Source organism: Mobula hypostoma, chromosome 28 (assembly GCF_963921235.1).
Source record: "Mobula hypostoma chromosome 28, sMobHyp1.1, whole genome shotgun sequence".
Classification (NCBI taxonomy): Eukaryota; Metazoa; Chordata; class Chondrichthyes; order Myliobatiformes; family Myliobatidae; genus Mobula; species Mobula hypostoma.
The window spans coordinates 28,622,105-28,646,480 of NC_086124.1; the positions used below are offsets into that span (position 1 = coordinate 28,622,105).

Below are 24,376 nucleotides of genomic sequence, written 5' to 3' on the forward strand. Positions count from 1 at the left end.
ACAACTTTCTGCAGCTTTTTCTTGCGTACCAGGTGGTAGTGGAGCCAACCAATATTCCTTTGAGATCCTGTGCAATGTGAGTCTCTGTAATGGGCGCTGATGCAACCAATCAGAAAGCTCTCTGTGGTACATCTGCAGAAAATTGGAGGAGTCTCTACTGAATGAAACTCCACAAATTCTTAATGAGGAGGGTGCAGGCAGGCTCACTTCCACAAAGTTCATCTCCAGCCACAACAGTGGGGGGTGGGATCTCTTACTCCTGGCAGACTTCTCCTTTATAGGAAGCTTTGTTTGTTTGCCGGCGGCCGGAAGGATGGGATCCTCCCCTTTAAAAGGCGGAGTCAGCAACAGGCACCGCCCATTACGCTTTTTCGTGTCGGCGGAACCCGCCGCCGCCGGGCCCCGCCCCTTTAAGGGCGGTGTTCCCGGAAGTGCTGCTTGGCTGGGAAATCACGGACGCGCGGGTAACATGTCACTCGAGTCCGGAGTCACAGGTGGGAACTGGAACGCGCATGGCTCGGGAACTCGGGCACCCGCGCCGTAGGGAGGGGTTGTTGGGCGTGGGGGTTCTGGGCTCGCGCACCCGCCCCACAATCGGGTCCCGTGATGCCGGGGCGCGCAGTCCCGAAACCGTGTTTACAGGAGCGTGCACCGTCTCGGACTCGCAGGAGAGGCGGTGGTGAAGGAGGGAGCATCCCCCCTCCCCGTCTGGCACCTATATCCACAACCACCCACCCCCCCTGGTCTCTGATCCGCTCCCTCCCCGTCTGGCCCCAATTTCCACCCCCCCCCGCTCCGTGCCTGTGATCCTCTTCCTCCCCGACACACTTCTCCGTGACCCCCTCCCTCCCCGTCTGGCCTCTATACACCACTGCCCACACCCACACCCTGCCCCCCCACTGCGTCTCCGTGACCCCCTCCCTCCCCGTCTGGCCTCTATACACCACTGCCCACACCCACACCCTGCCCCCCCACTGCGTCTCTGTGACCCCCTCCCTCCCCGTTTGGCCTCTATACACCACTGCCCACACCCACACCCTGCCCCCCCACTGCGTCTCCGTGACCCCCTCCCTCCCCGTCTGGCCTCTATACACCACTGCCCACACCCACACCCTGCCCCCCCACTGCGTCTCTGTGACCCCCTCCCTCCCCGTCTGGCCTCTATACACCACTGCCCACACCCACACCCTGCCCCCCCACTGCGTCTCCGTGACCCCCTCCCTCCCCGTCTGGCCTCTATACACCACTGCCCACACCCACACCCTGCCCCCCCACTGCGTCTCCGTGACCCCCTCCCTCCCCGTCTGGCCTCTATACACCACTGCCCACACCCACACCCTGCCCCCCCACTGCGTCTCCGTGACCCCCTCCCTCTCCGTCTGGCCTCTATACACCACTGCCCACACCCACACCCTGCCCCCCCACTGCGTCTCCGTGACCCCCTCCCTCTCCGTCTGGCCTCTATACACCACTGCCCACACCCACTCCCCTGGTCTCCCCGTGCCTGTGCACCCCCCCCCAGTCTCCCCGTGCCTGTGCGCCCCCCCCCGGTCTCCCCGTCCCTGTGCGCCACCCCCGGTCTCCCCGTCCCTGTGCGCCCCACCCCCGGTCTCCCTGTCCCTGTGCGCCCCCCCAGTCTCCCCGTCCCTGTGCGCCCCCCCCAGTCTCCCCGTCCCTGTGCGCCCCGCCCCTGGTCTCCCCGTCCGCGTGCGCACCCCCCCATCGGTCTCACTGTCTCACTGTCCCCGTGCACCCCCCCGTCTCCCCTGTACACCCCTCCCTGTCTCCCTCTCTACCGTGTTGTTGCTGCCATTTCTCGAACGATATGCTCAGGGTTGGGCCCTTCCTCAATCCAACCTGGTGCCTCTAGCTTGCTCACAGCTTTTCATGAGCACTGAGGTTCTGAGTAAAGGACTGTGTTCTTTTAATATACAAACCTCCTTCCTCTTTTCCCTGCCAGAGTCGGTCTCTTGTAATAGCAAATCTCTCAGTTCCCTGCTCCAGCACCAATTCTCTTAGAGTAAGAGCACAAAAACGGGCCCTTTGGCCCATCTAGTCCATGCCAAACTATTATTCTGCCTCGTCCCTTTGAGCCGCCTTGGGCCATATGCCCCCTCCTTCCATGTACTTCGCCAACCTTCTCTTGAGCGTTATAATTGAACTCCCTTCTACCAGTTAATTCCACACTCACCACTCTCGGAGTGAAGAAGCTCCCCCTCGCGTCCCCCTTAAACTTTTCACCCTCTACCCATGACCACTAGTTCTAGTCTCACCCAACCTCAGTGGAAAAAGCCTGCTTGCACTTACCTTAGCTATACCCCTCGTAATTTTGTATCCCTCCATCGAATCTCCCCTCAGTCCCTCGTGCTCCGGGGAGAAATGTTGGTGAGAAATCAGTGGAGCTGTCCGTTTCTCTGATAAGAAAGCGTGAACCCCTCTCCATCTACAAGGCTTTTGTCAAGAGTAGGTCAGGACACTCCCCACTTGCCTGGGCGGAGTTGGTTGGTCCATGCACTCCACATCCGCCACATTACCTCTCTCCCCGTCTGCAGGTCAGGAGTGTGACAGGACACTCCCCATTTCTCCGGGTGGAGTTGGTCCACGCACTCCACATCCGCCACATTACCTCTCTCCCCTTCTGCAGCTCAGGAGTGTGACGGGGCACTCTTCACTTGCCTGGGGAGAGTGCGGCTCCAACAACTCGCGAGGAGCTCGATACTGTCTAACACACTGGGGGCCACCTGATAACACCCCACCCACACCCGTTCCCTCTCCCCACCAAGTCTACAGGACACACGGCAGCCCGACAGATTCAGCTTGATGATTTGGTCAGCTGTACATCAAAACAAACAGTGAAATGTGTCCAACACAACCCAAGGGTGTACTGGGGGCAGCCTGCAAGTGTTGCCACACACCCCCGTGCCAACGGTCTCACCGCCCACCCCCTGTGCCAACGGTGTCGCCACCCACCCCTCTGCCAACACAACAAGCCCACAAGGTTCAGCGGAACAACACAGCAAACACAAAGGTGGGCCGGCGATATCAAACCAGATTCTGACTCGGGAAAATATCAGATGGAATTCAATGCAGACCAGTGTGAGGTGTTGCACTTTGGGAGGACCAGCCGGGGTAGGTCTTGCACGGTGAGTGGTTGGGCACTGAGGAGTGCGGAGGAACAGAGGGATCTGGGAATACAGGTCCCAGAATCCCTTGGAAATAGCACCGCAGGTAGACAGGGTCATGAGGAAAGCTTTTGACACATTGGCGTTCATAGATCAGAGTAGCGAATACAGGAGCTGGGATGGATGTTGAAGTCTGCAAGACGTTGGTGAGGGCAAATTTGGGGTATTGTGCGCGGTTCTGCAGGAAAGGCATTAATCAGATTGGAAGAGTGACAAGTTTGTGCCAGGATTTGAGGGAAAGGTTGAACAGGTTCGGATTTTATCCTCTGGGGTGGAGGAGAATGGGGGAGATTCGACAGAGGGATACAAAATTATGAGGGTATGGAGGAGGTAAATGCAAGCAGACTAGGTTAGGACTGAGGCTAGGTGAGACAACTAGAGGTCATGGGTTAAGGGTGAAAGGTGAAACATGAGGGGGAACTTCTTCACTCACAGGGTGGAACGAGCTGCCTGGAAAAGTGGTGGGTGTGGGTTTGATTTCAACGTTTAAGAGAAGTTTGGATCAGTGCGTGGATTGGAGGGTTCTGCTCCAGTAGCTGGTTGATGGGACTAGGCAGAGTAGATGGGCTGAAGGGCCTGTTTCTGAGGGGTGGTTTTCTATGATAACAACGGCGAAACAAATCCCTTTCCTCCCTTTCACCCACACACACCTTAGCACCGTTCCTTTCCCTGAAACACCTCCTGTAAAACTCTACACCTCAGTGGTTCGAGAAGCGCCCCACCACCAGCACCTCCTCAAGGGGCAACGAGGGAGGGGCCTGCAGAGCCTCCCCACCCCCCATCCCCAGAGGGGGCGAGGAGGATCGCGCGGGCAGCAACTCCTCTGCGGGATGGGTCGGCAGTTGATATTGCTCCTTGAAGCTCTAACCCCACCCAACCTCTTCTCTTCCACCCCCCCCCACCCGCCATCCTCTCTATAAATCCACAGCGTCCCAGGATCTGCTGGACCTCTTCTCCAAGTCGAAGGATGGCTCCGTTCGGATGATCCGAGTCCTCATCCAAGGAGGTATCACGTTCCGCACGGAATCTCCCCTCCTTGCCTTGTTACCCGGCAAGGAGACTGGGGGAAGGTGCACGGAGACAGGGAGGGAGGGGGTAACGGAGATGGGGAAGGGTGGGGGGGTCACGAGGACAGGGAGGGGTCTGTAGGGTCCCGGAGAGGGAGGGAGGGAGGGGAGTCACTGAGACAGGGAGGTGTGTTAGGTGGGGGGGGGATTTGCAGAGATGGGGAGAGAGGGTCTACAGCTGGGGAGGGGTGTAAGGGAGGGAAGGGATCACGGAAACATGGAGGGGTGTAGGGGAGAGGGAGGGGGTCTCGAAGATGGGGAAGGGGGGGTCACGGCGATGGGGACAGGGGAGTCACAGAGATGTGTAGGGGAGGGAGGGGGTCATGAAGACAGGAGGGGGGTAGGGGATGGAGGGTTCAATTCACAGAGACGGGGAGGGGGCTGTCGGAGAATGGGAGGGCTGTAGGGGAGGGAGGGGGTCACAGGGGGTGTAGGGGAGGGAGGGGGTTTCATGGACACACAGAAATATCTTGGAGCAGGGCGGGTGCAGAATATTATAAATTAAAAGGCCAATGGGCCAAAAGGAGCTTCTGTAGTGGTGGGTTCGGCCCTCTTGAGGCCCTGCCTCGTGAAGATCTCCTCGATGGTGGGAGGTCAGTGCTGGCCGAGTTTACAACTTTCTGCAGCTCTTTCCGATCCTGCGTAGTGGAGCCTCCCGCTGGAACGCTCTGCAGGGTGTTGGTTGTCCATCATGTGCGACAGCGTCAGGAAGTCAGGAAGTTTTCCAAGGTCCAGTGGTTCAAAGGAGGGCACGGACTGTGGCGTTCCCTGGTTGCGGTGTCCCAGGCCCTTCGCTGCAGAACTGCCTCCCCGGCCGTCAGACCTCGCTGTAAATCTCAGCCTCCCGGTCCGCAGGAGCCGAGTTCACGTGTGAGGACAGGCAGGTCCCTGTCCCACTGGGGTACGAGGCCGCTGGCTACCCTCACCCGGTTTTGCCTGCCTGTGAGACCTGCGCACCGGGCGCAGACAGCACTACCCACGGTACATCTGCAGAAACGTGCTTTTCATTCTCCGGAGACTGAATCTCCTCAAGCTCCTGAAAGCTTGGTACAACATTGTGGGCTGAATGGCCTGTACTGTTAAGTTCCTTACACGGAGAGTGGTGAGTGTGTGGAACATCCTGCCAGGGCTGGTGGTAGAGGCAGATACATTAGGCGTGTTTAATAGACTCTTGGCGAGGTGCCTGGATAATTGAAAAGTGGAGGGTTTTGTGGGAGGGAAGGGTTTGACTGATCTTAGAGTAGTTGCTGAGAAGGTTGGCACATCATTGTGTGCTGTACTGTCCTGTTCTGTGATCTTACAAAGTGTAGTCACTGATGTGACTGCATCATGTTGGGCCTGGGATAGACACCCAGGAGCTTGAAACTGCCCGCGCTTTCCCACTTTCCCGACGAGGACGGGTGTGCGCTCACCTGAGCTGGCCTTCCCGAGACCGGAATCCAGTCCCTGGTCTCACCGACGTCGAGCGACACCACTCTGCCAGCTGATGCGTCTGGCTCCTGTACGCCTCCTCGTCACCATCCGAGAGATTCCGGCAGAAGTGGTGTCACCAGTGAGCTTATCGAAGGCGTTTGAGCTCTGCCTGGCCACGTGGGGGTAGAGAGGCCAGAGCAGGTGGGAGAAGCGTCTTTGATGTGCGCCAGTGTTGATCCTCAGCAATTCAGTTTCACAATTAATAATAAATCTTTCTTTTTTGCAATGCCCTGCTGCTACAAAGCAACATATTTGACATATCCTCTTTCCGCTTGACTGTAACACTGCTGGTGTTTAGACTGGCAATGAACCATCCCTGGCAGTGTTCAGGGCTTCCTTCATCGTGTCAGCAGCTTCCTCTCGGTTTTCACTACCGTCAGTCATGCAAGTCCCGGGTGGAGACTCAGGAATACCGTCGCACTCAGATGTAGAAAATTCTTCACTGCTGTTCCCGTAACAGTTTCTTTTTACCAGTCGGGGTTGTTGGCCCAGAGCCGAACCCCCGAACCTAGAACCGGTGGACCGCTCTTAGTCTGGCCTCTACCCTTTGGCCTGTTTGGTGTGGGTGACCCTACCAAGAGCCAAAGCATAAAGCCCTGACTCCAGACAACGTAGCCCTCTGGGTCACTGAGGCACACAAGCCTCCTCTTGGAGATCACAACCTGTTATAATATCGGCATCCGTTAGTCTCATGGGCCCATGGATTTGCGCCTTGGAAGGTCTCCAGGGCGCAGGCCTGGGCAAGGTTGTGTGGAAGACCAGCAGCTGCCCATGCTGCAATCTCCCCTCTCCACGCCACTGATGTTGTCCAAGGGAAGGGCATTAGGACCCATACAGCTTGGCACCAGTGTCGTCGCAGAGCAACGTGTGGTTAAGTGACACAACACGCTGCCTCAGCCAAGGCTCGAACTGGCGACCTTCAGATCACTAGACCGACACCTTAACCACTTGGCCACGCACCAACACACCTGTAGGTTGGTGATAATAAGTTTAATTCTGATTGGTCGGTGATAATAAGGAGAATTCTGGTTAGTAAGCAGGATTCTGATTTGCATTAGTAATAATGATCATGTAGTCACAGAGAGAATCTGTACTTTTATTGTCTCATCAGAAGAGCACGTGAACTTGCACCAGCAAGTACCTGTGCGCTGACCTACGAAGTTTCCCTGACCCGCCACGAACAGTAAAGGTCTACGCTCCTCCTCCCCCTCCCACACCCCCCACCTTTTTATTCTGGCATTTCTTCCCCCTTCCTCTCCAGTCCTGAAGAAAGGTCTCGGCCCGAAACGTCGACTGTTTATTCACTTCCACAGATGCTGCCTGGCCTGCTGAGTTCCTCCAGCATTGTGTGTGTGTGTGTGTTGCTTTGGGCGACTCTGGCTGCCTTCCCCGAGACGGTGGGAAGTGTAGACAGAGTCCACGGAGGAGTAGCCCGGGGGGGGGCAGCCACCGTGCCGAACCGCCAGAGGGGACACTGTCTGTGGAGTAGCACGGGGAGCAGCTGCCGTGCCGAGCGGCCAGAGGGGGTGCTGTCTGTGGAGTAGCCGGGGGGGCGGGGCTCTGACTGAGTGGCGGTGGTGTGGGTGGGGTTAAGGGTAGGGGCGGAGTTCAGAGCTGGGTGGGTGGCAATGATGGGGGGGTTCAAGGGATGGTCATGACGGGGTGGGGTGGGGTCAGGTGGAGGGGGGGCTCTGAGGCATTGACAGAGGGTGGGGCAGGTATGGAGCTTGGGGTGGGGTTAAGGAGGGGGAGAGGGGTTCAAGATGAGGTGCAGGGGGGCTGTGGGCAGGGTTAGGGTCTCAGGGTGGGGTTAATGTGTGGGGCAGAGCTCTGGCCAAGGGCGGGGCCCTGCTGTGCTAGCGGGGAGGGGCCCGAGGCAGAGGTTAGGGGCAGGGTTCAGAGGGCGGGGGGTGGGGTGGGACTCTCCTGGAATGCTCCTCCCCCCACACACGCGCCACCCCTTCCCGTTGCAGAGTCCCTGGTGCTTGGCTCGTGCAGCCCCAGCCAGGGCTCCTGGAAGGACGAGTTCGAGGGGCTGCTGCAGCCCGCCATGCGAGAGGGCGCTGGTTACGTCCTGTACCAGCTGGACAGCCACAACGAGTTGGGGCCCGAGTGGGTGCTCTTCACCTTGATCCCCGAGAACACCAAGGTGAGCGGGGGTCCGGTGGGGGGGGGGTGGTGGAGAGGGACTGGTGAGGGGAGGGGAGGGGAGCGGTGGGATGAAGGAAATGGGGGAGAGGGTGGGAGGGGAGGAAGGGGGTTCAGCGGGACGGGAGTGGGCTGCACACTGACCCGGTCTCTCCCCCACCCCACCCAGTTGCACGATAAGATGCTGTACGCTTCAAGCAAGGCCGCCCTGAAGAAGGGATTCGGCGGGGGCCACATCAAGGAGGAAATCCATGCCACCACATTGGTAAGACCCCGCACGGGAGGGGTGGGGGGATGACTGCTGAATCTATCTCTGCTCCTCCTTTCTGTCTTTCTCCTGTGATTATCTCTCTCCCCCCTCTTTGTTCACTCTTTCACTCTCATTCCCCCCTCCCAAAGCCCCCCTTCTATCCCCCTCTCTCCCCCTCTCAGCACTGAAAAGGAAATAGGGAGACCCCAAAATAAAAAGGTGGGGAGGGAGGGGATGGAGGCTGGCTGGAGGGTGACAGGTGAAGCCGGGTGGGTGGGAAAGGTCGAGGGCTGGGGGCGAAGGAATCAGTTCGGAGAGGAGAGTGGACTGTAGGGGGGAGCACCTGGGTGTGATCGGCAGCTGAGATGGGGTGAGAGGCCCGAGCGGGGAATGGAAGAGGGGAGGGGAAGTTGTTTTTTTACCGGAAGGACAACTCGATTTTCTTTCTTTTCTTTTTAAATCTTTTTATTAATTTTTCCAAAGTTATAAACAAAATAACAATATTGATACAGAGAGATTGGAATAATCTTATTGTTAATAAACATATACAGAAAAGATTTTGAGATAACGTAGGTACAATAGACTTCCAAACTCACAATGTAATTCATCATAAAGAAAAAAAGAAAAAGAATACAAAGAAAACCCCCCAAAAAACAGGGGGAAAAGAAGAACTAAATACTAAACCCAAAAAAGCAAATGGAACAAATCAAGGCGAGACCAATATCTTAAATCGAACACGTCCAGTAATGTCGTCAACTCTGCTCCTCTATTCATATATTTTAAGTTAATAAGAAGGATTTGGAAAGGTCAAATTATATCATATGAAAATGTTGAATAAATTGTTTCCAAGTCTCTTCAAATTTAACCGAAGGATCAAAGATATCACTTCTAATTTTTTCTAAATTTAAGCATAATATAGTTTGGGAAAACCACTGGAATGTAGTGAGAGGGTTGGTTTCCTTCCAGTTCAATAAAATAGATCTTCTGGCCATTAAAGTAACAAATGCAATCATCCGACAGTCTGAAGAAGATAAAGATCTATGTTCTACCATTGGCAATCCAAAAATTGCCGTAATAGGATGGGGTTGTAAGTCAAAACATACAACTGTTGAGATAATATCAAAAATATCTTTCCAATATTTTTCCAAAAGAGGACAGGACCAAAGCATGTGAGTTAAAGACAAATCGATGTTCATGCCGTCAGGTTGGAGGCTACCCAGGCAGAATACAAGGTGTTGCTCCTCCACCCTGAGTGAGGGTGGCCTCGTCGTGCCCTCCCGTTCTGCAACGGCCCCGTGCCGTCGTGCGCAGCTCGGTCGCTGTGCTTCCATCGAGATTGCGCTGAGCAGGAAAGAGGGCCGAGGAGATTTGCGAGGATGATGCCGGGACGCGAGGGGCTGGGTTATGGAGGGAGGTTGGCTGAGTTGGGGCTTCATTTACTGGAGTGCAGGAGCCAGAGAGGGTGACCTTACCCTGGTGCATTCCACCCCAAGGGGCACAGATGGGGTGAGCGTGCACAGTCTCTCCCCCTCAGGCTTGACGATTCCAGAACCAGAGGGCACAGTTTGAAGGGGAGAGGGGAGGGTTTTCCACACAGAAGCTACAGGGACAGGAAAGATTGAGAGGAAAACAGGCCAAAGGAGGACAAATGGGAGCAGCCGACAGGGAAATCCTGGGCAGTATACGTCAGATGGGCCAAAGGGCCTGTTTCTGGAAGGGATCAAAGGAGGGAGGAGGGAAGGAGAGGGGAGATGAAGGAAGTGATGGCCTCTTTCTGTGTATCTCCTTTACCGTTCTTGTGCCCCCCCCTCCCCGTCCCAGGACGAGGTGACCCTGGAGGGGTACTGCAAGTACCTGACCTCGAAGGCAGCCCCCGCTCCACTCACGAATGCCGAACAGGAGCTCCAACAGATCAAGATCAGTGAGGTGACTGTGGGGTGGGGGGACTTCCCGAAATGAGGGGTGTAGGGGAGGGAGGGGTCATGGAGATGGGGTGGGGTGTAGGGGAGGGAGGGGTCACAGAGATGGGGAAGGGTTTAGAGAAGAGAGGGGTCACGGAGACGGGGAGGGGTGTAGGGAAGGGAGGGGTCACAGAGATGGGGAGGGGTGTAGGGAAGGGAGGGGTCATGGAGATGGGGAGGAGTGTAGGGGAGGGAGGGGTCACAGAGATGGGGAAGGGTTTAGGGAACGCAGGGGTCACGGAGACGGGGAGGGGTGTAGGGAAGGGAGGGGTCACAGGGAAGGGAGGGGTCACGGAGATGGGGAGGGGTGTAGGGGAAGGAGGGGGTCACGGAGCCGGGGAGGGGTGTAGGGGAGGGAGGGGTCACGGAGATGGAGAGGGGTGTAGGGAGGAAGGGGTAATGGAGACAGGGAGGGGTGTAGGGGAGGGGGTGAGTCACGGAGATGGGGAGGGGTGAAGGGAAAGGAGGGGTCATGGAGATGGGGAGGGGTGAAGGGAAAGGAGGGGTCACGGAGATGGGGAGGGGTGAAGGGAAAGGAGGGGGTCACGGAGATGGGGTGGGGTGTAGGGAAGGGAGAGGTCACAGAGATGGGGAGGGGTTCATGGAGGAGGGGAGAGGTGTCATATAGGGGAGGGAGAGGTCGCAGAGACGGGGAAGGAGGGGGTCATGGTGGTCGGAGAGCTGTTTAGTCACGGGGGCCACTGGTGGGGTTTACGGAGGGAGGGTTGGGGGGTGGTCAGTCACATTTCCCCTCCCTTCTGCTCAGACCAGTGGCCTCTCCCTCAGATAAACACGGACGTCCACGTCGACTCCAAGCGCCCCACCCTCCAGGGCATGGCCTTCCCCATCGAGGACGAGGCCCTCCGCGCCCTGCAGCGTCTGAAGTCGAAGGCGGTATCGTACGTCCAACTGGTACGTTGGTGAAAGTGTCATCGACCTGCGCGATCTTATCCCCTCTCCCCTGTCGCAGCCCGGGCCCAGCCCCTAGCTCTCCATTCCACTAGGCGACGTGCCTCCCATCGAGACCTCTCTGTCTACGCTCGTGTGAGTTGTAGCAGCCAGTGTAAGCTTTCAGCTCTCAAGTCTGCGCGGCGAGACCCCAAATTCCAACAGCCAACGGCCTGTCCTGGTCCAGCCACGTGAGACACCACGAAACCGCAGAAAAGCTACAGCACAGAAACAGGCCTTTTGGCCGTTCTTGGCTGTGCCGAAGCATTTTCTGCCTAGTCCCACTGACCTGCACACGGACCATATCCCTCCATACACCTCCCATCCATGTATCTGTCCAATTTATTCTTAAATGTTAAAAAAGAACCCGCATTTACCACCTCGTCTGGCAGCTCATTCCATACTCCCACCACTCTCTGTGTGAAGAAGCCCCCCCTAATGTTCCCTTTAAACTTTTCCCCCCTCACCCTTAACCCACGTCCTCTGGTTTTTTTCTCCCCTTGCCTCAGTGGAAAAAGCCTGCTTGCATTCACTCTATCAATACCCATCATAATTTTATATACCTCTATCAAATCTCCCCTCATTCTTCTGCGCTCCAGGGAATAAAGTCCTAACCTATTCAACCTTTCTCTGTAACTGAGTTTCTCAAGTCCCGGCAACATCCTTGTAAACCTTCTCTGCACTCTTTCAACCTTATTTATATCCTTCCTGTAATTTGGTGACCAAAACTGAACACGATACTCCAGATTCGGCCTCACCAATGCCTTATACAACCTCATCATAACATCCCAGCTCTTATACTCAATACTTTGATTAATAAAGGCCAATGTACCAAAAGCTCTCTTTACGACCCTATCTACCTGTGACGCCACTTTTAGGGAATTTTGTATCTGTATTCCCAGATCCCTCTGTTCCACTGCACTCCTCAGTGCCTTACCATTAACCCTGTATGTTTTACCTTGGTTTGTCCTTCCAACGTGCAATACCTCACACTTGTCAGTATTAAACTCCATCTGCCATTTTTTAAGCCCATTTTTCCAGCTGGTCCAAGTCCCTCTGCAGGCTCTGAAAACCTTCCTCACTGTCTACTACACCTCCAATCTTTGTATCATCAGCAAACTTGCTAATCCAATTTACCACATTATCATCCAGATCATTGATATAGATGACAAATAACAATGGACCCAGCACTGATCCCTGTGGCACACCACTAGTCACAGGCCTCCACTCAGAGAAGCAATTCTCTACCACCACTCTTTGGCTTCTTCCATTGAGCCAATGTCTAATCCAATTCACCACCTCTCCATGTATACCTAGCGACTGAATTTTCCTAACTAACCTCCCATGCGGGACCTTGTCAAAGGCCTTACTGAAGTCCATGTAGACAATATCCACTGCCTTCCCTTCATCCACTTTCCTGGTAACTTCCTCGAAAAACTCCCAACAGATTGGTCAAACATGACCTACCACGCACAAAGCCATGTTGACTCTCCCTAATAACTCCTTGTCTATCCAAATGCTTGTAGATTCTGTCTCTTAGTACTCCCTCCAATAACTTACCACTACCAACGTCAAACTTACTGGCCTATAATTTCCCGGATTACTTTTCGATCCTTTTTTAAACAACGGAACAACATGAGCCACTCTCCAATCCTCCGGCACCTCACCCGTAGACAGCGACATTTTAAATCTTTCTGCCAGGGCCCCTGCAATTTCAACACTAGTCTCCTTCAAGGTCCGAGGGAACACTCTGTCAGGTCCCGGGGATTTATCCACTTTAATTTTCCTCAAAACAACAAGGACCTCCTCCTTTTCAATCTGTACAATTTCCATGATCTCACTACTTGTTTCCCTTAATTCCATAGACTTCATGCCAATTTCCTTAGTAAATACAGACGCAAAAAACCTATTTAAGATCTCCCCCATTTCCTTGGGTTCCGCACATAGCTGGCCACTCTGATCTTCAAGAGGACCAATTTTATCCCTTACAATCCTTTTGCTCTTAATATACCTGTAAAAGCTCTTTGGATTATCCTTCACTTTGACTGCCAAGGCAACCTCATGTCTTCTTTTAGCCCTCCTGATTTCTTTCTTAAGTATTTTCTTGCACTTCTTATACTCCTCAAGCACCTGATTTGCTCCCTGCTTCCTATACATGTCAAACAACTCCCTCTTCTTCTTTGTCAGAGTTGCAATATCCCTTGAGAGCCAAGGTTCCTTATTCCACGGCCAAGAAAATCTCACCCACACCTCCACTTCCTCAGCAGGCTAAAGAAGTTCAGCGTGTCCCCGTCAAACCTTACCCGTTTCTATCAATGCACCTCTTCTCACCTGCCTGGAGAACAAAGGGCCCGACCTAAAATCCTGAGGAGACTGCTGTCCTTTGGAGTATGCAGGCCACTCCTTCACATGTTCTGCCAGTCTGTTGTCGCCAGTACAATCTTCTATGCAGCAGTGTGCTGGGACAATGGCATCAACGTGGGTGATGCCAACAGGCTCAATAAACTGATTAGAATGGCTGGCTCTGTTATAGGAGTCAAACCTGACACACTGGAGGCTGTGGTAGAACAAAGGACCCCACGGAATATCCTGGCAATTCTGGACAATGTTTCTCACCCTCTGCATGCCACCTTGGCTGAACATTTTAGTAATAGACTAAAATAACTGCACTGCTCCAGTGAGCTCTATCGAGATCACTCTTATCCTTGGTTCTGTAATGAGGCAACATATAGCTGGGGGAGTGATGACTCCTCCTGTTAGACTGTTTGAGGTAACTTACTTTTTATTCTTTGTACTTCTCTTTAAATATTTATAATTGTAATGCTACTGTGACACAAATTTCATTTAGGATCAATAAAGTCTCTATCTATCTATTATTTCCCCTGGGTCCCCTCTCCTCCTTCCATTTCTCCCATGGTCCACTCTCCTCTCCTATCAGATTCCTTCCTCTCCAGCCCTTTACCTTTCCCACCTGCCTGGCTTCACCCGTCACCTTCTCACTCACCTCCTTCCCCTCCACACCGCCCCCCCCCCCCAGTCCTCCCCCCTTTTTTCCCAATCCTGGTGCAGTGTCTCAGCCTGAAACATCGACCGTTTATTCGTTTCCGTAGCTGCTGCCTGACCTGCTGAGTTCCTCCAGCGCTTTGTGTGTGTTGCTCTGGAATTCCTGTCTGTAGAAAGCGTTCCGTCTGGATGTGTCCCGGCTCGGTGTGGGAGCTGCTCTGCCTGTGACCCCCAAGAAACCACAGAGTTGTGGACACAGGGCTCAGCAGGTCACAGAAACCAGCCTCCCCTCCAGGACTCGGTCTGCATTTCCCACTGCCTCAGTAAAGCAGCCGGCACAATCGAATGCCCCACCCAGCTCAGACACTCTCTCCCCCCCTTCTCCCGTCGGGCAGAAGATACAAAAGCCCAAAAGTGCGTCCCACCAGGCTCGAGGCAGCTGCCACCCCGCTGCTATCAGACTACTGAATGGTGTAACTTTTCATTCTCGGGCCCTGTCAAAGAATAAAAATCCCTCTGGCCAAACTTTCCCATTAACTCATGGAGTCACAGGCCGTTTGGCCCGTCTAGTCCGTACTGAAATGTTATTTTGCCTAGCCCAGGGGTACCAGCCTGGGGTCCATTGATCCCTCAGTTGACAGTACAGATCCAATGCATAAAGGCTGGGAACCCCTGGCCTAGTCCCATCGACCTGTCCCAGACCAAACCCCCCCGCCTCCCCAATACCGGTCCCATCCATGTATCTATCCAAACTTCTCTTAAAAGTTTCAATCAAACTCTTGTCCACCATTTCCACTGGCAGCTCATTACACACTCCTGAGTGTTCTCTTTAAACATTTCACCCCTCCCCCCCCCCCGAGAGACAGCCGTGGGAGTTGAACCGCGGGTGGGATCGCTGGTTCTGGTACAGCGATTACACTGAGCACCTGTCTGTCCCGCTGCCCAACGCTCCAGGGAGTAAAGACCGAACAGATTCAACCTTTCCCTGTAACTCAGCTTCTTAAGACCCGGCAACAGCCTGGTAATTTCTCCGTCCCTTTTGATGCCTTTCCTGCAGGTAGGTGACCAGAATGGCGCACAATCTCCGAATCAGGCCTCGTACTGATGCTGCAGCTCGTCCCAGTTTCCTGCATTCGGCTCCGAGCACTGTCCCTCCCTCCTCCCTAAAACTGCTCTCCCTTCTCGCCCCTCCGCAGAGACTGGACACGGAGCGGGAAGTGATCACGTTGGTCAGCGAGCGGACGATCGGGGTGGAGGATTTGCCCGGCCAGGTTCCCGACGACTCCCCCCGCTGGCACTTTTTCTTGTACACGCATTCGCACGAGGGCCAGACCCTCAATTCGCTGGGTGAGTGGCCGTAACAAGTTTGTTGACTCTGTGAGGAGATCTGCAGGGCAAGTATTTTCCTTCCCCCCCCCCACAGAGTGGTGGGTGCCTGTAACGGCTGCCAGGGGTGCTGGAACACACAGATACGATCGTGGTGTTTACGGGGCTGTTCAACGCATCTAGGCACGTCCTGTTTGGCACAGATATCGTGCTCTGAGAGTTCTGCTCCTGTGTTGTACTGCTCTGCGTTTGAAATTGGGGTATTTTTTGCTTTTAGAGTATTGGGAATACTTAGGGGTGTAATTTCTATATAAAGGGAATGGCTTTAATCGTATTGATGAAGGGCATCCTTCCTATAAAGGGGTAGCCCAAACCGAACACACAATTCCAAACGCAGGCTCATTAACTGCAAACTAACATCCAACTTCGTACTCAGTGCCCGAACTGATGAAGGCCAGCGAGACAAACTTCATCATCCTGTCTACTTATGATGGCACTTACAGGAAACTTTAGAACTTTAAGAACCATGACAGTGCACTTTGGTCCACAACATTGTCCCGTCTTTAAACATACTCCCAGATCAATCTAACCCTTCCATCTCACACACCCCTCCATATTTCTCTCATCCGTCTGCCTGGCTGAGAGTCTCTTAAATGCCCTTATTGTATCTGCTCTCCGTTACCTCCCCTGGCAGCACGTTCCACACACCCACCACCCTCTGTATATAAAAAAAACCCTACCGCTGACATTCTCCCCCCCCCCACCACCACCAATACATTCCTGCAGGTTATACATGATAACACATACGAACTTTGATAATGCTTTATTCACCTAACGTATGCCCTGAAAAGGGTGATAGGACGGTGTGGAGGGAGCTTCACTCTGTGTCTGACCCCGGGAGTGTGTGATGGGACGGTGTGGAGGGAGCTTCACTCTGTGTCTGATCCCAGGAGTGTGTGATGGGACGGTGTGGAGGGAGTTTCACTCTATGTCTGACCCCGAGAGTGTGTGATGGGACGGTGTGGAGGGAAGTTCACTCTGTGTCTGACCCCGGGAGTGTGTGATGGGACGGTGCGGAGGGAGCTTCACTCTGTGTCTGACCCCGGGAGTGTGTGATGGGACGGTGCGGAGGGAGCTTCACTCTGTGTCTGACCCCGGGAGTGTGTGATGGGACGGTGCGGAGGGAGCTTCACTCTGTGTCTGACCCCGGGAGTGTGTGATGGGACGGTGCGGAGGGAGCTTCACTCTGTGTCTGACCCCGGGAGTGTGTGATGGGACGGTGCGGAGGGAGCTTCACTCTGTGTCTGACCCCGGGAGTGTGTGATGGGACGGTGCAGAGGGAGCTTCACTCTGTGTCTGACCCCGGGAGTGTGTGATGGGACGGTGCGGAGGGAGCTTCACTCTGTGTCTGACCCCGGGAGTGTGTGATGGGACGGTGCGGAGGGAGCTTCACTCTGTGTCTGACCCCGGGAGTGTGTGATGGGACGGTGCGGAGGGAGCTTCACTCTGTGTCTGACCCCGGGAGTGTGTGATGGGACGGTGCGGAGGGAGCTTCACTCTGTGTCTGACCCCGGGAGTGTGTGATGGGACGGTGCGGAGGGAGCTTCACTCTGTGTCTGACCCCGGGAGTGTGTGATGGGACGGTGCGGAGGGAGCTTCACTCTGTGTCTGACCCCGAGAGTGTGTGATGGGACGGTGCGGAGGGAGCTTCACTCTGTGTCTGACCCCGGGAGTGTGTGATGGGACGGTGTGGAGGGAGCTTCACTTTGTGTTCGATGGACGGTAACTCTGGGGGAGTGTTGAACGTGCCTCTGTAATATTTTTCTCTCCCTTCCCACTCTCCAGTCTTTATCTACTCAATGCCAGGCAGCAACTGCACAATCAAGGAGCGGATGCTCTATTCCAGCTGCAAGGCTCCGTTCATTACCAGCGTGGAGCAACAGATTGGGCTGGAGATCGCAAAGAAGGTGAGGGCCACGGGTCGAGACCGTGGGGAGGGGAGGAGCGCACGAGAAATCTGCCTTCACGGCATCATCTGTCCTACAAAACTTCATGCCTGCTTGAAGGTCTTTCTCCCATCCACCATTCCACACTCTCAAGTGAAGACGTTGCCCCCCTTGTGTTCTCTTTAAACAGTTCACCCGATCAAGTTAATCTGATCAAAGTTTAAAGTTCAAACTAAATTTATCGTCAAGGCACGTATAGTCAGGAGACGTCGTGGTTAGAACAGCGATTTACAGAACCAGTTCCCGTCGCTGCCCGTAAGGAGTTTGTACACTGTCCCCGTGACCGCGTGGATTTCCTCCCAGTGCTACGGTTTCCTCCCGCAGTCTGCGTACGTACCAGCTGGTCGTTAAATTGGTGGCTGTGAATTGTCCTGCGGTTAGGCTGGGGTTAAATCGGGGGCTGTTGGGCGGAGTGTCTCGAAGGGTCGGGAGGAGCTGTTTTGAACAAACAAGTTGTGCCAAACCCAAGTACCACACACGGCCCAGAGATTAACTTTCACGCAGACATCCACAGCAAATGCAAAGAAACGCGATAGAATCGGTGAAAAACCACACAAGACGGGCCACGTGCAAAAGACAAGCAGCTGTGGAAATACAAAAAGAGAAACTATCAATAAATAAGCAATAACGAGAGAATATTTCAGTTATTTGAACCATCCTCGTTAGCCAGCCCCCTCTGTATGTCACCTCTGTCACTACGCTACATTGTAAACACTCTAACCCACTTTCTGTCCCCCTGTTCTGCTGAAAAAACAACACCTCACTTCATATTTTATATAATTCTTTATTCAAAGGTCAAAGTACATTTATTTTCAAAGTATGTATATATTTTACAACCTTTAGAGTCATCTCTTTACAAAACAAAGAAACCCAACAGAACCCATTTCCAAAGAGAACGTTCAAGACGCAGTGTTCGCGTTTTGCTCCATGTCGTGCCCTGACAAACACCCCTAAATTCCTAATCTATGTGAATGCTTATAGCAAATAGAGTTAATCTTTGAACAGATCTCCCCCCGAGACACCGGTCAGTGTACAGATCTCCCCTGAGAGAGAGGGACTGAGAGACACCGGTCAGTGTATAGATCTCCCCCTGAGAGACACCGGTCAGTGTACAGATCTCCCCTGAGAGAGAAGGACTGAGAGACACCGGTCAGTGTACAGATCTCCCCCCGAGACACCGGTCAGTGTACAGATCTCCCCTGAGAGAGAGGGACTGAGAGACACCGGTCAGTGTATAGATCTCCCCCTGAGAGACACCGGTCAGTGTACAGATCTCCCCTGAGAGAGAAGGACTGAGAGACACCGGTCAGTGTACAGATCTCCCCCCGAGACACCGGTCAGTGTACAGATCTCCCCTGAGAGAGAGGGACTGAGAGACACCGGTCAGTGTATAGATCTCCCCCTGAGAGACACCGGTCAGTGTACAGATCTCCCCCCAAGACACCGGTCAGTGTACAGATCTCCCCTGAGAGAGAGGGACTGAGAGACACTGGTCAGTGTACAGATCTCCCCTGAGAGAGAGGGACTGAGAGACACCGGTCAGTGTATAGATCTCCCCCTGAGAGACACCGGTCAGTGTACAGATCTCCCCCCAAGACACCGGTCAGTGTACAGATCTCCCCTGAGAGAGAGGGACTGAGAGACACTGGTCAGTGTACAGATCTCCCCCCGAGACACCGGTCAGTGTACAGATCTCCCCTGAGAGAGAGGGACTGAGAGACACCGGTCAGTGTACAGATCTCTCCCCTGAGAGAGAGGGACTGAGAGACACCGGTCAGTGTACAGATCTCCCCCTGAGAGAGAGGGACTGAGAGACACTGGTCAGTGTATAGATCTCCCCCTGAGAGACACCGGTCAGTGTACAGATCTCCCCTGAGAGAGAGGGACTGAGAGACACCGGTCAGTGTACAGATCTCCCCTGAGAGAGAGGGACTGAGAGACACTGGTCAGTGTACAGATCTCCCTCTGAGAGAGAGGGACTGAGAGACACCGGTCAGTGTACAAATCTCCCCTGAGAGAGAGGGGGACTGAGAGACACCGGTCAGTGTACAGATCTCCCCTGAGAGAGAGGGACTGAGAGACACTGGTCAGTGTACAGATCTCCCTCTGAGAGAGAGGGACTGAGAGACACCAGTCAGTGTACAGATCTCCCCTGAGAGAGAGGGACTGAGAGACACCGGTCAGTGTACAGATCTCCCCTGAGAGAGAGGGACTGAGAGACACCGGTCAGTGTACAAATCTCCCCTGAGAGAGAGGGACTGAGAGACACCGGTCAGTGTACAGATCTCCCCAGAGAGAGAGGGACTGAGAGACACCAGTCAGTGTACAGATCTCCCCCTGAGAGAGGGGGACTGAGAGACACCGGTCAGTGTACAGATCTCCCCCTGAGAGAGGGGGACTGAGAGACACTGGTCAGTGTGCAAATCTCCCCCTGAGAGGGAGAGGGACTGAGAGACACCGGTCAGTGTACAGATTTCCCCCTGAGAGGGAGATGTTACTAAGGAGTGGAACTGGGTGTGGTTTTCTGATGCTGTAGCCCCCACTGCAAGATTCGACTTGCTGTGCGTTCAGAGATGCTCTTCTGCACACCACTGTTGTAACGTGTGGTTATTTGAGTTACTGTCGCCTTCCTGTCAGCTTGACCCAGTCTGGCCATTCTCCTCTGACCTCTCCCACTAACAAGAGATTTTTGCCCCCAGAACTGCTGCTCACTGGATGTTTTTTTGCTTTTTGCACAATTCTCTGTAAACTCTGGACTGTTGTGTGTGAAAATCCCAGGAGATCAGCAGTTTCTGAGATACTCAAACCACCCCATCTGGCACCAACATTATTTCCCCAGTCAAAGTCACTTATGTCACGTTTCTTCCCCCGTTCTGATGTTTGGTCTGAACAAGAACTGAACCTCTTGACCGTGTCTGCGTGCTTTTATGCGTGATTGGCTGATTAGATATTTGCACTAACAAGCAGGTGTACAGCTGTACCTAATATAATGGCCACTTAGTGTAGAGTTACTGAATTTGTGCTTTACATTGAACCTGTTGAAAGCAGTTTTAACCACAGGGCTCTCCCCTTCTCCTCTCCCCCCTCCCCCTCTCCCCCCCCCACTCTCCTTACCTACCTTTCGTACCCTCCATTTTTCCACCTCCCTGCCACCCCCCCCATTCCCTCCCAGGTGGAAATCGACCAGGGCTCTGAGTTGACGGCCGACTACCTCCAGGACCAGCTTCACCCCCCCAAGCACACCCCCCGACCCACCTTCGACAAGCCGCCGGGCCCCTCCCGGTCCCGCAGGGGCCCCCGCCGCATCGTCCGGACCCCACCCGAGTGACAGCCTCCCCACAGTTCGTGTGGAGGGGGTGTGGGGGAGAGGGGGGGTCCCGACCTTCCGAGTGGAATGAATGGATCCGAAAGATGGGGTAGCTGGTGATATCCGCCTCTGGGAAGGAGTAACGGTTCCTCGAGCAGAGAATTAAAAGGGAATTTTGTAACCACAGGTTTGGAGCGTGTGAACTGGTTTTTTTTGTGTGGGGGGGACGTTTACAGGACGGGAAGGGCTTTGGAAATTACAGATTGAACGTTTGGTGCCAGGGGTGTTTCAGATTTCCGATTTTCTTCAGACTGTGGAATATTTGGATCAATGTAATCGATCAGCTTGGAGGCGGGACCCAAGCGCCAAATCGAATGCTGAGGGGTCAGTGCAAACAGGCTGGCTGGGCCTACAACCAGAGGTCATGAGTTAAGGGTGAAAGGTTAAGAGTTTAAGGGGGACACAAGGAGAAACATCTTCATTCAGAGGGTGGAACGAGCCTCCAGCACAATTGGTGCATGCAAGCTCGATTTCAACGAGAAGTTTGGATAGGTACGTAATGGGAGGGGTACGGAGGGGTATGGTCCCAGTGCAGGTTGATGGGAGTCGGCAGAATAAATGGTTTGGCATGGACTAGATTGGCCGAAGGGCCTGTTTCTGTGCTGTACTTTTCTGTGAACACCAAATTAATTTACATTTCAAGTACAGCTTGTGCATATGCCTGAAGGTATTTGGTGTAATATTTTTAATAAATTTGTGCATGAAACAATAATGTGGTTTGACCCGTCAGAGAGGTCAGCTGTCACGACCTCGGCCACGTGACAGTTCAGCATCCCCATCGTTCCCAACTTGGGTGCTACTGGCAAGCAGTCTTTGTCTTGTGTCACACGTACAGTGTGTACCGATGCAGCCAGTTGGTGTTGGATTTTCGTCAGTGACGGTCTTAACAAGCTGGTCAGTCATAATCAGACACTTCAACAGGGTACGTGAACAGGGGGGAGAGAGGGTGAGAGGGGACACCCCTCAGAACTGTGTGTGGTGCGCAGAGGCCTGAATCTCCCCAGCGTCTTGTGGAATTTTCCAATTGTGCTGTCATGTAGGCACTTAAAAACATTTCCGATTTTGGAATTTTGGATAAGGGGTCAAACTGGCCTCTGCTGGTCAGGGTCAATCATGGACGTTGAGTCCTAGCTGTCCAGGTACACAAGCCTGAGTATAATGGTAAGAAGAGCAAACTGTACTGTCATCGGCAGCATCGCAGGAGTTGTCAGCGTTGAACTCAACGTAGGACTGCCGGAGAGATTCCAGATCTGGATTTTTCCCTCGGGGTTTACTCCCAAAGCCTCCCCCTTGAGTGGGTACAGCTGCAAGGCAGCGAAGGTTTGAGATCAGAGTTTTCCTTCTCCTAGACGAGCTGCCAACCGTGGCTGACGAGCCCCATCTGCCCGAAGCGACTGGTTTTAAGGCGCCAGTAACTCGACTTTGCCCCTTCTCCTGTCGGTAGAAACGGTTCCACCGGGCTTAGTAGCTAAGCTACACATGAAGGCCAGGAGCTGGACTTGGTAGTCAGAGGCTATTTGAGGCGCACGCCATTGGGAACACTTAAGAGGGAGTGGGAGCTTATCCCTATTACCATCCCCGGCAATAACCCAACACAAACTTCATTTGTGTAAGTGTGTAATTGAAAAATGCAAGTTACAGTGGTGACAAAGGTTTGGTACATTGTTCAGAAATCTGATGGCAGAGGGGAAGTTCATTGAGGTAGACCTTGTTTCATGATCAGCATCTGTTTGCCCCGACTCTGGCAAATCCACTCTTTCAATACACATTCGAGATCTTCATTGTTCACTTTATGCAACGTTTTCCTATCGTTTGTCAACTTCTGTCATTACTGATGTGAGGTCACTTCTTGTGATGCGCACTACCCAGGAACCTTCCCAGCGCCTGGTGAAATCTTACATTTGTGGTGTTACGTTTGGATTTTCGCAGCCTGTACTCGTCTCAGGTTGAGGGGGTTGGCGGGGCATCCTGCAAGTTTATCCTGGAATTTCCCACCCAAAAGATGCTTGGATTTTTTTGGGGGGGGGAAGTAAGGTGTCAGAGCTGGTAATTATTTAAACAGGCTACTGAGATACAGTGAACAACTTTGGCGCACAGGCCGTCCCGTCCCAACAGATCGTTCTGTTCAGGTAGTAAAACACACAGAGTACAGAATAAAGCACTTCTGTTCCAGAGAAACTGGAGATGCAGAATGAAGATCACGGCTACAGAGGAGGTGCAGTGCGGGCAGACAGTTAGACTCTCTCTCTCTCAATATACAGGAACTCATTGTGCAAGGCCCACGATGGGATACGTTTTGAGGTTAAGTCTGTCTTACTAAAGAGAAAGATCTGTTAAGGTTGGCTTTGTCTGTCAGCTGTACGTCGAGACAGGCGGTGAAATGAGTGGCTTGTGTCCACGCCTTTCGGGGACGCACTGGGGACAGCCCGCGAGTGTCGCCAGGCTTCCGGTGCCAACATGAGCGGAGGCCGATCGGTTCCTGATGAGTCGGGGTGTGAAGGGTTAAGGGGCGGAGGCAGGAGAATGGGCCTGAGAGGCAAATGGTCAAAGGGCAGAGCAGACTCGATGGGCTGAATGGCCTAATTCTGCTCCTATGTCTTTCTGTCTTATTGCGTGCTCGCAACTAACTAACCCCAGCACTTGTGGGGGGGGGGGGGAAAGCATGTGAACACAGAGAATGTACGGCACTCTGTGCAGAAGTCTTGAGCACCGGTTGTACAGATAGATAGGGAGCCTAAGACTTTTGCACAGTACTGTGGTAATTTTATGTATTGCACTGTACATCCGCTACAACAAATCTTGACATGTGAGTGATGATAAACCTGATTCTGATCTGGGTCTCTTGTGGACTGAGAGTGGGAAGGGGACAGGGAGAGGAGAATCGTGGTTGAGAAAAAGGGAAGCACCAGCGAGACAGTTTTCTTTTTCAATATTTTTTTGATTTCTATATAGAAGAATACAGGGTTCAAGAGAATACATATTATAAAACAAAAGACAAAAATATAATAAAACCAGAAACAGTATATTGAATCACATTAATGAACTCCTTACTCTATATTCATATGGATTAGATTAATTCGTGTATTAGAATATAAACAATTTTATTAAGAAAAAAGATCTACACCCACTACCAAAGTCGAAGCTGTTTGGAAAAAAAAGAAACTTATCAGATAATAAAAGATATTATTGACCAACTTCTGTACTTTAACAAGAAGTCAAAGATTATGAAAATAATTTAAAAACGGGCCCCACAAGTTTTGAAAATCTTGGTTAGATTCAGAAATTGAACAACAAATCTTTTCTAAATTTTGACATGCCATAACATCCCGTAACCACTGAGCGTGATTAGGCCGAACAACATCCTTCCATTTAAACAGAAGCGCCCTCCTAGCCATAAGAGAGATAAAAGCCAGAATCTGCAGATCAGATGTCTTCAAGATGATATCTTTCCTTCCAACAATACCAAATAGGGCAAAGGATTAGGCTTAAAATGTACTTTAAAGAGTACAGAAAAAGTTTGGAATACTTCCAATATTTTCCAAGACTTGGGCACGTCCAAAACATATGAATAAGTGAAGCTTCTCATTGTTACACCTGTCACAATAGGGAGATATATCCCTATAAAAACATGATAATTTATCCTTG

The 24,376-nt window shown here is 53.0% G+C and overlaps 1 protein-coding gene across 1 annotated transcript; it reads left to right on the forward strand.

Moving 5' to 3' along the window:
* The first annotated feature begins 371 nt into the window (after window positions 1–371).
* On the forward strand, window positions 372–21,433 carry LOC134338820 (twinfilin-1-like). Its single transcript, XM_063034896.1, has 9 exons — window positions 372–494; window positions 4,111–4,188; window positions 7,696–7,871; window positions 8,040–8,135; window positions 9,942–10,046; window positions 10,868–10,993; window positions 15,229–15,379; window positions 17,204–17,325; window positions 20,537–21,433. The coding sequence occupies exons 1-9, from the start codon at window positions 470–472 to the stop codon at window positions 20,690–20,692; spliced, it is 1,035 nt and encodes a 344-aa protein (XP_062890966.1). The 5' UTR covers window positions 372–469; the 3' UTR covers window positions 20,693–21,433.
* The last annotated feature ends 2,943 nt before the right edge of the window (window positions 21,434–24,376 follow it).

Coding starts and splice junctions, on each gene's coding strand:
- LOC134338820 (XM_063034896.1), top strand. CDS start 470: ATGTCACTCGAGTCCGGAGTCACAG. Junction 495..4,110: donor ACTCGAGTCCGGAGTCACAG/GTGGGAACTGGA, acceptor ATAAATCCACAG/CGTCCCAGGATCTGCTGGAC. Junction 4,189..7,695: donor CCGAGTCCTCATCCAAGGAG/GTATCACGTTCC, acceptor TTCCCGTTGCAG/AGTCCCTGGTGCTTGGCTCG.